General features: G+C 44.0%; 1 protein-coding gene across 1 annotated transcript in view; it reads left to right on the top strand.

Moving 5' to 3' along the window:
• CACNA2D2 (calcium voltage-gated channel auxiliary subunit alpha2delta 2) overlaps positions 1-15,894 on the top strand; it is a 1,734,543-nt gene that overhangs the window by 1,281,975 nt on the left and 436,674 nt on the right. The window contains exon 6 of the mRNA XM_029599532.1: positions 5,891-6,029. Coding sequence (XP_029455392.1) covers positions 5,891-6,029 — 139 coding nt within the window. The remainder of the gene's footprint in view (positions 1-5,890; positions 6,030-15,894) is intronic.

Below are 15,894 nucleotides of genomic sequence, written 5' to 3'. Positions count from 1 at the left end.
CACGGGGAGGCCAAGTTGCCCTTTAGTAAGTGCTCTGCCCGCGCATCCCTCAGCTTGTTGATGGCTACTTCAGTCCTGCTTGTCAACAGAGAAAAGCATGCTTACTTATCACAAATGGTGTTCTTTGTAGACAGCAAGATGAATTAGCCATGCTTTATACCTTCCCACCTCCCTGAAGAGTCAGCTTCCTGGCAAGAGCTAATGTACAAACAAACTGAAGAGGCTCACGAACAGTGCTTGTGCAAGAACTCCCGCGCTTGCTTGGTAAGGTATAAAAGCTCTACTGAGCTAGAGAGAAGGGGCCATTCTACACGATCAGATGACATCACCCACGTGTCATGGCTAATTCACCCTGCTGTCAATGGAGAAAACTGTTTACGGTAAGCAAACATGCTTGTCCATGATTTCCTTTCATTTATAGTTATTTTTATACTGGCATGTGGTGTAACAGTCTTCATAGTCTTTCTTCTAACCTCATTTACAGACTTCAGAATACGGCAGCAAAAATTATTTATTGCAACAAACTATGATCATGTTACCCCCACTACTCATGGAACTCTATTGGCTTGGTGTTTCATTTTGGATTCAGTTCAAGATTGGCTGTTTAACCTTCAAAGCTTTTTGGTGGGGTACTCCCTTATATCCTATCTTCTCATTCCTTATCAGCCTGTGTAGCTCTGCACTCCTCACAATAAGAATTACTGACACTTCCCTCACCAAAGCTGATTAGATTTGAACATACGGGGGGAAATAAGTTTTTCCTTTCTGGCCCCTAGCCTTTGGAACTCCCTTCCTCTAACACTGCACTTGGAGAAGGATTACATGAAATTTAGGAAATTCCTGAAACTTTTCTTTTACACAAGTTTTCCCAGGCTATCTCTTGCTGTTGAACTATCAAATGTTGTTATAACAGTTAATACCAGTGGTCAGTCCGTGGATAGTCAGCCAAAGCAGGGGTCAATACCAGTGGTGAATCTGAGGGTAGTCAGCCAAAGCAGGGGTCAGGTTCCAGGCAGCAGTCAGACGTGGTCAGTGGTCAGGCAGAGGTCAGTTCCAGGCAGCGTGCAGATGTGGTCAGTGATCAGGCAGAGGTCAGTTCCAGGCAGCATGCAGACATGGTCGAGGAAACAGGCAAAGGTCAAATCCAGGTGGCGATCGATGTAGTCAAGGACAGGCAGAGGTCAGTCCGAGAGATACTACCTGGGGAGATGAAGGAACAGGAAGGACGTAGGAACAGATGGACGCTGGAACAGGAGGATGTTGGAACAGGACTGGAACAAGGCTGGAACAAGACTGGAACAGACACTGGAATTGCAGAGGCAAACTAGATATCACAGCGTGATCGACCTGATTGTCAAGGCAAGGAAGTGCAGGCAGGCACTTCCTTTTAAGCGGTGTTCAATCAGGGCATGCCACGGAGCTGGGATCCACTCCAGGCCCTTTAAGGAGCTGGGCGGTCCGCGCACACGTGCCTAGGGGCAGGGCCAACGCCACAGAGGACGCTGAGCCCTGCTGTGAGGCCTGGCTGGAGGTGGAAGGTCCGGCGACCGCCTCTGCGGGACGCCGAGGCCTGGCTGAGCTCGCTACTGAAGCAGGGGAGGAGGACCCGGGACCCGTGGAAGTCTTGGTGAGGAGAGTAGGCCCAGACGCGGGCCAAGTACGGACAGGACGCGCAACACAGGGATTTTTTTAGAGGGAGGAGGGACACTTTAACAGGACCTTACAGCCCCTTTAAGTCAGTTACTTGGGAGTATAACCAGGCACCTTAGCCTGGCAAGACTCATAGGGAGGAAGCTAGCTACACCTCCTGAAATGTAGCTAATTTCTCTATGATAGCTCTCCTTGCAAATGTTTTTCGAGAGCTGTGCTACTGATTATCATAGCAATGAGCTGCTTTGCATGCATTTGCATGTGAGGCAGCTCATTACTATCACCATGTTATGCCTCATTAAGTGGCCAGCAAATAATGTGCAGACCTTTGTGATGATCACAAATTCCATGCGTTATTTGCATTTACCACACGATAATGTTTTTTTTAACGTGCAGTAAACACTGTTTACTGTGGGCAAAAGCATTATCACAGCTTAGTAAATAGACCCAGGATGAGATAGGCAATATCTGATACAAAGACCAAAGACCTTTTCTTCTGTGAAGTAGATCATCTTTAATGTTGCTGAAATGGTACAGGAAATAATGCCAGCAGCATATGTGTCGTTGTAACCAATAGCTGTATCTGGAAAGAAGCCAGCTTCCTAAATGTAAAGGAGTCACCATTGTGTCCCTTATTATAAATATTAGAGTCCTCACAGACACTACCATAGATGGATGACGTCAGAGAGAATAGGAATGCAGAGTGTTCTTTGACACTCCCCACTGAGAGATATCTTGCTAAGAAGTGTGATTCATGCAGCTACTATGGCTTGTGTCCTTTCCTGCAGTTTTCTGTCCTAGAAGGGTGGCTGAGGCTCAAGGAAGGAGCACTCAGGTCCCCAGGATTTGGATCGAGTCCTAGAGGACTTGCAAGCAAAAGAGAGGACCAGAGACTATAGTTGGCGAAAGAGGAGTTAGTCCCAAAGTCCTTGATTTCATTCAAGAGTGGCTAGAGCGTCTTGAGAAGCGGAGCTGCTGTTTGAAGCCTGGAAGAATGGCTGCCAAGTGAGTGGTGCCCCTGCAGTGTTGAAGTTGAAAGGGATTCAATAAAGACTCATCTAAAGTTGTTTTTTTTTTGGAAGAATTTCCAGTTTTCCTACTGAAGAAGATGCTACTCTCTGGAAAAATCCAGAGAGCTCCCATCTCCTAGACTAGGGAGTGCAGGTGAAACTTTACTGTGAAAGTTTGAACTGTATAGCAGTGGTGTTGTTCTATCTTTCCCCATGCTCTACCCAATGCATTAATCAGATGCATCAATTTCACCAGCCACAGGATTCTTTTTTTTAACAACCATAACACAGCATGTGGTGTTTATTTTTCCTGAACCGAGACTTCACCAAAGTACCTCCAAAGCCTAGGGCAGGGGTGGCCAGCTCGCTCCGGTCCTTGAGAACCACAAACAGGCCAGGTTTTCAAGATATCCACAATAAATATGCATTAAAGAGATTTGTACACAGTGGTGATAGCGCATGCAAGTCTATCTCATGCATATTGATTGTGGATATCCTGAAAACCTGGCCTGTTTGTGGCTTTTGAGGACCAGTGTTGGCCACCCCTGGCCTAGGGCTTTATTTTATGTTATTTTCCCCCCGTCAGGATAGAATTGAAAGGAAGATAAGCTTTCTACTTGCCCCACCTGATCCTAAATGTGCCCCTAAATCCTATTAGCCAATGAAATAGGGGCTCTATGGATAGTCCCTAGCTCATCCTGTTAATATGTAGCAGGGCAGCATCACAGAGTCTGAATACTTTTTCAAAGTGCTTTGCAGGCATAACCTACAGTTATTGTTCATTATAATGGATGCTCATTTTATCTACCTCAGACAGATGGTATGTTGAGTCATCTCACCAGGATTTGAACCTGGATAGCCTGGATTCCCACAGAAAGCACAGGCCAACATCTTAGAGAGCAGAGCTCTCGCTACGAATGATAAAATTACGGAGTGTGTAGTACAGGCAATCAGGAAATATAAAAGCATGAAAAACAATCTTCATTAGACCATGTATGGGCTTGATTCATCAAAGTCTTTTCCCAGAGACACAAGTCAGGAAAAAAGCCATAGTAAATCATTTCCTAAATGTCTGAGAAGAACTCATCATGGATGTGGGCTCACATTATTCTCCAGAGTAGAGGCTTTTTAATTTTTGATTGTCATGAATGAGCACTTCTTGTTTGTCTTCTTCGCTGCCATGGTCAGTGTGTAAATAGGCATTTTAGTACCCAGGTCAAGCAATTATATTTGCACCTCCCCCTAAGTGCTCTATCTCCAACCTTCCTCCCTCCACCAGCAGTTCTCAATCCCCAGCCAACTCTCCCTTTTCTGTCTACCTTCTAATCTCTCCCTTAGTGATCTACCATCCCTAGTTCCCCTCCTTATCATTATCTCACCCCTGATCCCCTTAGTTATCCTCAAGCCCTCCCCCATCAATGCTCAACCCCCAGGAGCCCCCCTTTCTTTCTATCCCACCTCTCGCCTCTAGTGATCTGCCATCTCCAGCTTTCCTCCCCCTCCATATGATCCCACAAGTGGTCCTCAATCTCCCCAGCTTCACCCCAAGCCCCCCAGTGGTCCTTGAGCCTCCACCAGTCACAATTCCTGGTGGTTCTCAAGCCCCCATGTCTTCACCAGTACTCAATCTCCATGGTTATCCCTTTCTCTCTACCCTCCTCCTTTCTCCTTCCAGCAGTTCTCCATTCTCCAATAGTCCTCCACCCCTGAGGGGGGGGGGGGGGGGTTACCAAGCCCCGCAGCTCAACTTAGATGAAGAAGCTACCCTTTCCATCTCCAGCAAGCCTCCTCCTTCTCATCTCCCAGACAGCATGCATGGTAGAAGCAGTTTTCCTCATGGCCACAACTGGCCCACTCTCTGCTACCTCCTCCAGCCTGTTCTCCTCTTGTTGGGGGGGAGGAGTCAGATCAGCCAACATTGCATATGCTCTCCTCCTTGGGTGGGTGGGGGGGGGGCATGCTTTTTCCTCCTCAGGTGGGAGGTCAGGTTGACCCGAGGGTCACCTCTCATTTTAGGGGAGGGGTGATGGAATCAACCCATGTCTCTTACTCTGGTTCACTCTGTGTACCACGTGGAGTATATTGTTTGGGTGGGCCAAGGTGCCGGTGGCAATGCCTCCCAACACTTCGCAACTTGGGCAGCTACCCTGCTTGCCTTGCCCTTATTATGTTCTTTAACTGTACCTTGTATCACAAGAAGGTAGATGTACTCCTAATATGAGAGTAATTCAAGATTTTGCAAAATAATCATAAAATCCTATTCAGATGGAGATCTGGGTCTCAAGCTCCAGAATGCTATTGTTGTCTCTTTTTGCATCCCTTTTTGGTGAAACATCTGCATTTGATCACTTTTCTTTAGCTGGCTGAACAGAGAACTAGATCAGGGATGACTGCTGAATGTAATTTATTTGAATTTTAATAAAGCTTTTGATACTGTCCCACATAAGAAAGTCACAAATAAACTGAGTTGCATAGGGGGGGGGGCGCCCAATAGGTGGTTGACTGAGTTAGAAACTGGTTAACTGCTAGACAACAGATGTGGTATTAAATGGAGTTCATTCTGAGAAATGAGAGGTTATCAGTGGAGTGCCTCAGGGTTCCAGCCTAGAGCCGATTCTGTTCAATATTTTCATGAACAATATTGCAGAGGGCTTAGTAGGAAAGGTTTGTCTGTTTCCAGATGACATTAAAATATGCAGCAGGGTGCACACTCCTGAGGAGTGATCTAAGAAAGCTCAAGAAGCAGTCAAATGAATGGCAGCTAAGCTTTTTTTTTTGCAAAAGAGTGCAGTATCATGCATATGGGGTTCAGAAATCCAAAGGAACAATTTGTGATGGAGGATAAGATACTGCTGTTCACAGTGAGGTTGGTAAATGCATGGAACAGCCTTCCAATGGAAGTGGTGGATGCAAAAACAGCCTCAGAATTTAAGAAAGCATGGGAGAAGTACAGAGAGTGCTCCTTAGCCACAAAGAAAAAAAAATAAATGACAGCGACCAGCTGGAGACTAAGGCATTGCAAGAGAAAGTAAATTGGGCATACAAGATGGGCCCTATGGTCCTTACCTGCTGTTACATTCTTCTGTGCTTCTATATTTCCACTTGTCTGCATATATGTCTTTCATTTCCTGCTTTCTCATTCCCTCTCCCTCCTACCTCTTTTTTTCTCCTTTTTTTGGTTCTTCTTATGCATATTAATTATATTTTCTTGCTTTATTCTTCCCCTTTAGGATGACCCTGAAGGAGAGGAGATGGAGAGGGAGCAGTCTAACCCCTTGAAACTGGATTTTACCGATGACCCAAACTTTAAAGCCAAGGTTAACTACTCCTATACGGCTGTCCAGATCCCCACGGATATTTACAAGGGCTGTGAGTGCTCCTGGCAATCTCTTTTTTCAGGCCATCCCATTCTACCTTTGCTTTCAGCTCCTGCTGTATCTTATCTAACACACTCACACACACAAGTAAGGCAATCTTTCACAGTTCACAGGATCGCAGTTGGCCAGTTATTTCCATCTTGATTAAGGAACAGCACCTCAGACTTGTTAGATTTGTTTCTTTGTTTAATATATATATATATATATATTTGTTCCCCACCTTGAACAATGGAAAGTGTGGGTTATAATTTAAAAAAAATAATAATGAATAAATACAATGCTAATCCGCCAACTGAAATGTGATTAGGCAGCACACATGCAGAAAAATGGCTGCATTAGTACAAATTTGAAACTTGTGAGCAGTGACATCAGTCCTGTTTTTTTGCCCGTACGTGGAGACGTGGTTGTAGTTCGAATTTCCCTCAGTAAAGTATTAAATGGGACTATAACAGAACTGGCCCAGCCTGTCTGACAGAGACGTCCTTAGGCGCGGAGATGAATAGGGGTACCCGTTATGGGGTACCACGCTTTCGGGGCGCCCTGTGCTGTCTGGCACTATCACTTCCTGTCAACATGAGAATGAATCTGCACACATCGGCATTTCGAGGGCCTTCTGCACACTCCTAAAGTCAGCCCTGCCATCTTAGGTGGCATGTTGACATCCACGAAACGCGGTCAAAGCTTCGCTTTCTGCCATTGGTCATTCACACATGCTTTTCCACATTTCTTTCTCATTCCCACTCCCTCGTACCTCTTTTTCACATTTGAAAATTAGCACAAGCTTGAATCTTGTGAGCACCAATTGGCATTGGTGCTCACAAGATTCAAGCTTGTGCTAATTCAAACATTTTTCTGCGTCTGTTATCACGTGTCCAGTGTTTGAGTACGTACTTTTCTGGTTAGACAGATATTATAGGTAGATAATCTTTATTACATTCAGTAAAATTAGCTTAAAGTAATTGCAATTAATTTTTTTGTTAAAATGTGTCAAAAAAAACAATAGCAGTAATTATATCAAATTAACAAGCTTGCAATAGTGAATAGTTATTTTCTCTCAATCTGCCTGAGTCATTGAGTGGGATTTTTTTTGACTTTCAAGAATGACAATGAGGGAATTCTAATACTTATGCAGATGATGTCATTTAAATCTGTGGAGGTGAAAGATATGGTTAGAAAAAGTATCTTTCTGAGGAGATATCACAGTTGCAATAAGGTAGATTTGAGATGTACAATATATAACACATTAAGTTTTCTACAATAGTTCCTGTGTGAGCTTCCTGTAATGCTGTTGTGATTCATTACCATCTGAAAACTATTCTGGGTAAAATGAGTCAGTGGTCTTAGAACAGTTTTTTAGTTTACTGTGTCCACATCACAAAAAAAAAAAATAATAATAATAATAATAAACACCATCACAATGTGGCATTCCTGGCAACCTAGCTGACAGGCTCAGCAGAGAGATCAAGATTGCCCAAGCCTGGACATTGGATTACTTAGTGGGTGGGTTAGGGTACATTGGCAAAGTAGCATATGTGAAGGAAGCTAGTACTGTCCTTCTCTGTGCCATAGCTGTTCGAAGTCAGGGTAGTGTATACGAGGGAAATTTGTACTCTTACTAGCTGTGCTATAGTTATCAGGATCAGCACACTTTAGAATATTATCTGTATAGGTGAATGAGGCATGGTATCCAAATTGATCATTCAGCCACACATTTATTAAATTTGCGATCTGCCCAGGAGATTTTAATGAATTCTTTGATACTGTTTATAAGGCTTAAATCTGTACACTATCTGTTTCTGTGATTTTGTCACAGTACTGTACAGTATTCCCAGGGCCAGCACATCCATGAGGTAGGACTAGACAGTCGCCTATTTTATTTTATTTTATAATTCTTATATACCTACTTTTCATGCAAGCATATCAAATCAGTTTACAGAGCGACATCAGTGGGCGGGGCACCGCTGGGGCATGTGAGGGTGCCAGGGCACCATTTTTAAAATGTGAAAGAAGGTGACAACAGCAGTCATGGAGGAGAGAGAGAGGAAATGGTATTCCTGTGATAGTGCTATGGATGTGATCTAATGTTTGGGGGTATTTCTGAACTAATATGAATTGCAGATAAATTACTTTATTTTCAGATTCCAGTTGCCTCCATGTTATCCTCTGGGAGAGCAAAAATGGAAATGTTCCTGATGAGAGAATTCTCAGGAAATTTAGTCATGAGATAGTAGGCAATGTCTTATTGTGGATTGGTAACTGATTAAAGAATAGAACAGAGTAGGACTAACTGGTCAGTTTTCCCAATAAAGAGAAGTGAATAATGGAATGCTCTAGGGATTTGTACGAAGACACAAAATTATTCAAAGTAGTTAAACCATGATCAAACTATGAGGAGCTAAAGGGGTGCTGGGTATGTAAAAGGCAGGTAAATTTAATGTGGAAAAGTGGAAATGAATGCACATAGGGAAAAATAACCCTAATTATGAGGGTAATTTTCAATATCTTTTACGCAGGATACAAAAAGGCCTTTGAAAATTGCACTTCCCTCTTGCTCCCCCATTGCAGGTAAAAGTGAGCTCTCTGTGAACAATGTGCCTCCACTTACCATGAGGAAAATCGGGGTGGGATTAGGTTGGGGGAGGGAATTAAGATTCAGGATTTCATTTCAAAGGACTTGCTTTCCCCTGCCAACTGTAATTTTCAAAAGGAAACTCCCTGGGGAATTTCTCTTTAAAAATTAGCTTGCACACACACAGGCAGTTTGAAAATTGCCCAATAAGTTTATTGGGCAATGTTGGGATTCTGCTCAGGAAAAGGATCTTAGAGTCACTGTGGACTGTGCATTTGACTCCTCAACTTTATCTATATGCAAGGTCGAAACAGGTAGTATGTCTGCCTAGATAACACTATAGCTTAACAAAGGAAAAGTGGAATTGGAATTTTGAGCTAAACTTGTACATAAAATTTGCTTCTGTTTGGCTCCTTTATTTTCATAAGAGGATTTGCATTATATTTTAAAGAAAATATACTAAAAACATAATACTGTATATTCTGCATACCCCCAAAACTGTACTAACTGTTTACTTACAAACTAGGGGCCTGATGTGCTAAGCTGCGCACAACAGATTGCACAGTTTTACCAGCAATTGTGAGCACATTTTGTATATAAAAACTGGAGATGCAAGACTGTGTGCATTGGCTAATCAGGCTGCCCACACATGGAAATCTGATGCTAATGAAGGCATTTAGCTATTACTCCCATTGCAGAGAGGTACGTAGGCTTAACCTGTGTTTAAATTCTCTAAATTTAACTTCTGATCAGAGGTGAAGAAAGTTCCTGGGGCCAGTGTTAGTCTGTGGGGCTGGACCTGGAATTGGTGGTGTAGGTGTCCTGCATGAGGGATTTACATACAGAAAACATGGTTTTTGTGCACAAATCATGTCTTCTGCACTTAAAATAGGGTTTGCGCACATTGCTGTGTGTAGAACATGATTTATGAGCCTAAAAATTATGCTCCTAAAAAGTTGTGTGCAGAAAACATGAGTTAGGAGTATAAAGTTGCACCCCTAATTCAAGTTATTCTGGATTTCCTCTCAGAAAACATGGTCTATGTACATAAATCATGTTTTTATGCACATTAAGCTTTTTTTTTTTTTTTTTTTTTTACACATTTCCAGGTTAGCATGCTTTTTCTGACTCCCGGTGCATTAGCATATCATTAGCTTATTGCATCTGGGATCAAAATATTTTTAGTGTACATTAAAGCAGTGTTTCTCAATCACTGGTCCAGGGTCCGATACCCGTCCCTGGCAACATTTCTGTCAGTCTGTGAGGATCAACGGTGATTGCAGGAGGATGAGGAGGAAACAAGACTTGCCCTGCAGTGGTGCCCTGCACCACAGCCAGTGGAGACTATTGCTAATTCCCCGTCCCACCCTGCAAACCTTGTTTTCCCAGTTGGGGCCAATCCTAAGGCCCCCCCAGCTCTGGGATGGAAGCAACTGCAACTGAATGTTAATGAGTCGGCATGAGACTGAGTAACACCTGCTCTAATCTCAACCGGAAAAACAGCCCATGCGATAGGATTATTAATTGTGGTAATGTTTCCGGCTGGTAATGGGGGAAGGAGAGAGAGGGCGGGATCAGTTGTGAACTAAGGCGGGGAGGTGAGGGGGTGGTCTTCCCCCCCCCCCCCGGGGACAAAAGGGGGAGGGGTGCCATTGCCACCAGCAGGAAGGTCCCGCGGTGGCACAGAGAAGTGACGTGCTGGAGGGGGTTCCCATTCCCCACCAGCAAAAGCGAGGTCCTGCTGAAGAAGAGGAGGAGATGAAGAAGAGGCCCTGCGGTGCCGCCAGCATTTCCCACGAACCGGCGGCAGAAGATGAGATCCTGTGGTGCTGCCGGCATTTCCCGGGAGCTGGTTGCAGAAGACGAGGCCCTGCGGTGTCACCAGGATTTCCCGGACCTGGAGGCAGAAGAGGCCCTGCTATGCAGCTAGAGGCCGAAGAAGAGCTCTAAAATGTGTGTGAGCGAGTGAGAGACTGGCCCTGTGAGAGTAAGTGCCAGTGTATGCGCTATGTGTGTGTGTATGAGAGGGTGCCTGTGTGTATATGAGAGGATGTATATGTGTGTGTGTGTGTGTGTGTATATTAGAAGGTGAGAGTATATAAGAGTGAGTGTATGTATGCCTGTTGATATATATAAGAAAAGGTGTGTATGTGTGAGAGGATCCCTGTGTGTGTGTTGTGTATAAAAGGATGCCTGTGGGAATGTGTGTGTGTGTGTGTGTGTGCGTGTGTGTGTGTGTGTGTGTATGAGAGGGTGCTTGTATGTGTATAAGAGGGTGAGTGTATATAAGTGAGTATGTGTGCCTGAGTATATTTATGACAGGGTACCTGTGGGTGCGTATGTGTGAGAGGGTGCCTGTGTGTGTGCAGGGATGGAAGTGGGGGTGAGAGAGAGGGAGCAGGTGTGTGTGTGTGGGTATGTGTGTGTGAGAGAGAGAAAGAGAGATGGAGGAAACGTGTATCTGTTTCACACACACTCAAGCTCCATCAGTCTCTCACCAAGCATGTATGTAGGTATGAGACAGAAGGAGCATATTTTATTTGTGTTTCTGTGTGTGTGTGTACCCCCAGTTCATGACAATCTCAAGGTGACAGGTATGCAGAGTGAGGGATTTCTAAAATTCTTATTAGTTTTAATTACTGGGTGTTATTTGATGTATGCTGTTTTGAAATATTTTATCGGTTTAGGACATTTTTTTAAATTTGTACAGGAGCTTCTAACTATTGAATATTATTCTATTCATCAGCTGTTTTGAAATGTATATTTTTTAGTATGGTTTTACTATTCTGATTGATTTATATTTCTTGATTGTATTGTTTTGAGGAATAGTGATTTTCTGCTTTTCCATTGTTGCACTGCATTCAGAATCTGGCTTGTTGTGGTTTCCAGTTGAGTTTTTGTTTGCATGTGTGCATGTGTGTGACAGAGAAACAGAGGAAGCGAGTGAGTGTGTGTGTGTTAGCGTGTGTGAGAAAGACACAGAGGAAGTGTGTGTGTGTGTGTGTGTGATAGAGAGATGGATGAAGCATGTCTATGTGTGTGAGACACAGAGGAAGTGAATGTGTGTGAGAGGTACAGAGAAAGTGTGTGTGTGTGTGTGTGTGTGTGTGTGTGTATGTGTGTCTCACACACACACCTGCTCCTTCTGTCTCTCACCAAGCATGTATGTGTGTGTATGAGAAAAAGGGAACATATTGTATGTGTGCGTGCGTGCCCCCAGTCTACAACAATCTTAGAATGACAGATATGGAGAGCGGGAGATTTTTAAAATCCTTATTAGTTTTAATTATTGGGTGTTATTTGATGTGTCTGCTGTTTTGAAATATTTTATCGATGTTTAGGAAATTTTAAAATTATATAATGGAGGGAGTGCCAAAGAAATATCCGCCCCTGGTGCCACTAACTATAAGTGATCAAGTTACTATGACTGGTAACTGAGATCTGTTCTTACCAGTGTAGACCAGAATAACTGAGCAGACTGGCTTGGCAATTGGTCTTTATCTGCCTTCTACTTGTGCGGGCGTGGACCTTTGGACCAAAGTTGAGTTGGAGCCACCTGCAGGGAGGAGCCCTGCAGGACCCCACCGTCGGCTGGCACTGCCGGCTGTGGCAGAGGCCCTTAGGTTGAGCCCTCGGGTGCCAGGACCAACAGATCTTAGATGCAGGCCTCTGCTGATGAGATAAGGATCTGTCGAGTCAATAGAGTTGCAGGCCTGGGTCTAGTGCACAGGAAATGCAAGCGAAGTCAGAATCTGGCAATGGTAGGCAGAGTGCAATCAGAGTCAGAGTTCAGGCCAAGGTCAACACCAGAAATCCATCCAAAAGGCAAAGAGGAACGGAGAGAAGATAGGGAGGCAAGGGACAGCACAAGCAGGAGCAGAGATACTGAGGGCTGACCAAAGGAAGACCAGGAACTGAAGATTGACCACGAAGAAGATGAGAACTCAGGAACGCAGACCAGACTGCCAACACAGGAACAAGAAACAGAAGTCAGAAACTCAGGAACATGGACCAGGACCACGAAGCCAGGAACAGGACCAAGCTGAGGCAATTCAGTACTTCAAAGAAGTCAATATATTACTGAGGCAAGGAAGAACGGCAGGAGTGGCCTTATATATGCCCCAGGTGGTATCATCAGAAAGCAACAATCATCGTTTCCCGCCACTGTCCCTTTAAGAAGGGCAAGGTCAAGCTAGCGTGTGCCTTAGGAGGGCCTGGGGCTGATACGTCGTCGGAGGCTGGCTGAGCATCACGGCCTGCCACACAGACATGGGAGAGCTGCATCGGCATCCCCAGGAGAGGCAGAGCTCCTGGCTTCGGGCAGTCTGCCACGTCTGTCTTCAGGGGTCTCCCCCGGCATCTGCTAGCGATGGGTCGGCCTCAGGGAAGGAGGTAAGAGCAGAGGACCATGGGCCTGCCCCGCAGACTGCTGAGCACAACACTGCTTTACTATGTTGCTTGAGGAGAGGTTCTGATCTTATATTTACCTTAAGCTTTCCAGACCTATTTATGAAACCGTGTGCCAGGGAGCAAATTCCTGCAGTCAGAGAGTTTGGAGAGTACTGGAGACCTGTTTATTAGGAAGCATTTCTTTCCTTTATAATCATGAAGGGCTGTTTACCTATTAAATTGGAATCTGCACGGATAACAAGATTGAAAAGCATACTCCATGAAAGTATACAAAATTTCCAAAACCGTTCTGTACATGGAGCATAAATTTGAAAATGCTGTGTGAGAGACACAGCTAGCCTGTGCTTGTGCATGTAAACAAGAACGACACTGTGAGTGTGTGGTGTGAGGTGATGCTCTTCTGTTTCCCTGCTGCTTGCAAATGTTTTTAAAACAAAGAAAATCATTTCCCCATTCATTCCTCTGCCAGCAAATCCTCCAGGGCTGGGGTGGCAGCAGAGAAGAGACCGCTTGTTCCACAGGAGTGCCTACCTGCCAACCTCGCTCAATGCAAACTGCAAAACAAAGGACCACACCGATGTTTGGCTGTGTCCTCAACCTACAGCCCCTGATTTTTCTGGCAAAGAATTGTAATGCGCATAAATTGAAAAAGGACACGGACAGAAGTCGGCATCCTCATAAGGCTTTTAGCCATTTTTTTCTTTGTGTTCCAGAGATATTAACTCTCCCTCTTAAGTAGAAAGACACCCTCAGTTTTTGTCAAAAATGGCCCCATTTATTCACTGCTTTCCCTGGTTGCAGTAGGAGACCTTTCTCTGTTTTCTCCATGGATTACTGAAGCTAAAGTAATCTAAAGAGAGTAATGAGAGTGAGATCTGTATGGTTGCAGTAGGGATGTTATGTGGCTTTGACTAACCATCAGCCAATGAATTCTTGATCTGAGACATCCATTGCTCAGCCATTAGTAAAAGCAGCTCTAACTGCAGGAGAGACCGGCACAGCAAAATCCATTTTTCTAGGATAGCTGCGGTTTAGCTTCAATAAAGCAACTAGGTTCCTTTGCACTACTATTACTTCTTTTAACCTGTCCTGATGATGAAGGACAGAATTGAAAGACACCACGCGCGCGCACACACACATAGTATGTAACGCCCTGTTCGTGTGGATGGCTGAAATAAGGGCTCACACAGCCCCGGAGCCAGTGCTCAACATTGCAGACTTCTAATTTTCTCAGACCTCTCAAATAGCTTCACCTGGCCACTGGGGTGCCGGGGTTCCACCAGCGAGACAGGGGACGGAGGCAAGATTAACCTTCTGGGTCCTAGGTGTGATAATTATCATTGATAAAGAACTTTCATTCAAGGACCACATATCAAGTAAAACTAAAGAAGGATATCACAAACTTCTAACCCTAAGACACTTAAAACCGTTTCTTAACCCTTATGATTTCAGAATGATCTTACAACTACTCATTTTCTCCACCTTCGACTACTGCAAATCCTTACTAATTGGAATACCTTATTCAAACCTCAAACCGCTCCAGATTCTGCAGAACTCATCAGCCAGAATTCTGACAGGAACAAAAAGAAATGAGCACATATCGCCCATATTGATCTCACTTCATTGGCTCCCAATTAAAGCACGCATTGAACACAAATCAATGACCATCATTCATAAAATTCTAAACAATGATCATCCTCAAATAAACCTACGTTCAAACAACTCAGGATGCTTAAACATCCCCCCCATCAGAGATGCGCATCTAACAACAACAAGAGAAAGAGCCTTTTCCATTGCCTCCCCTAAATTTTGGAACTCCCTACCTAAAGATCTGAGAACCCAACCCAACCTCAAAACGTTCAAACAAGACCTAAAAACATTGCTGTTTCACAAATTCTACACTGACCTCCATACTTCTGAACATCCTAACTCCCAATCGAACTTTCATCCAAAAACCTCAAAATAACTTCTCTCCAACCAGAACAAACAATCCCTCCTCCTCACACATAATGATACTTTCTGGACTTGAAATGTTTAACCTCTGTTTAATATGCACATTGTTATATTTTTTCCACAATTGTTAAGAGAGTTACAATTTAAATTTTGTAAACCGTTATGATGGCTTTACCGAATGACGGTATATAAAACTCAACAAATAAATAAATAATGGGGCAACCCACAGGGTGTCTCTCAGTCTCCATTCACATACACAGTCTCTCGGGCACTCACATGAGAAGCGCTTTCCAGCAGAATTTCTTACACAAAAAAACCCCGTCAGCTCTCCATTTGTGGTGTTCAACAAAAATGGAGAGTAACTTTACTTCAATTTGAAAATCTAAATCCACGCCAGTGTGGTGAAAATCAGGAATAACAGGAGTAAAAACCACAATTTCTTTGTCCGTGATGCACTTCTTTGGTTCCCGCTTCCTTAATTTTGAAGCAACATTTGTTATCCCTTCCCTTAGAAGGGTAGGAAAATGTTCTTCAGGAACAATCATCTACTAACAAAAAAAAAAAAATACTCTCACAAAGATTCCCTCCTTACAGCAAACAGGTCAAGAAGGAGACTCTTCTATGTGAACATGGGAGTCTATTGTTAATTACTGTCCATAGAGCCACACCACAAAGAAAACCCAGTCCCTTGAAGCAGAAGTACAGCCCTACCAGCCAGGAGCTGGTCAATATAACAAAAAAAAAAAATCAAAACACAAAAATGTTCTCCTCTGATCACAAGGAACCACCCTGAGGTCAGTGAGGGCTCTCCAAATGAACTGTTGCACTGAAAGCAGGCCAGGAGTGTTCAGCGCTCACTTTCCTAATGCACCCCCAGGCACCTCTTCTGGAGGTGCGATGCAATATTTAAATTAGGGCTCGCACT

Source organism: Rhinatrema bivittatum, chromosome 4 (genome assembly GCF_901001135.1).
Source record: "Rhinatrema bivittatum chromosome 4, aRhiBiv1.1, whole genome shotgun sequence".
NCBI classification, from domain to species: Eukaryota; Metazoa; Chordata; class Amphibia; order Gymnophiona; family Rhinatrematidae; genus Rhinatrema; species Rhinatrema bivittatum.
This window is presented reverse-complemented; position numbering and strand designations above follow the sequence as displayed.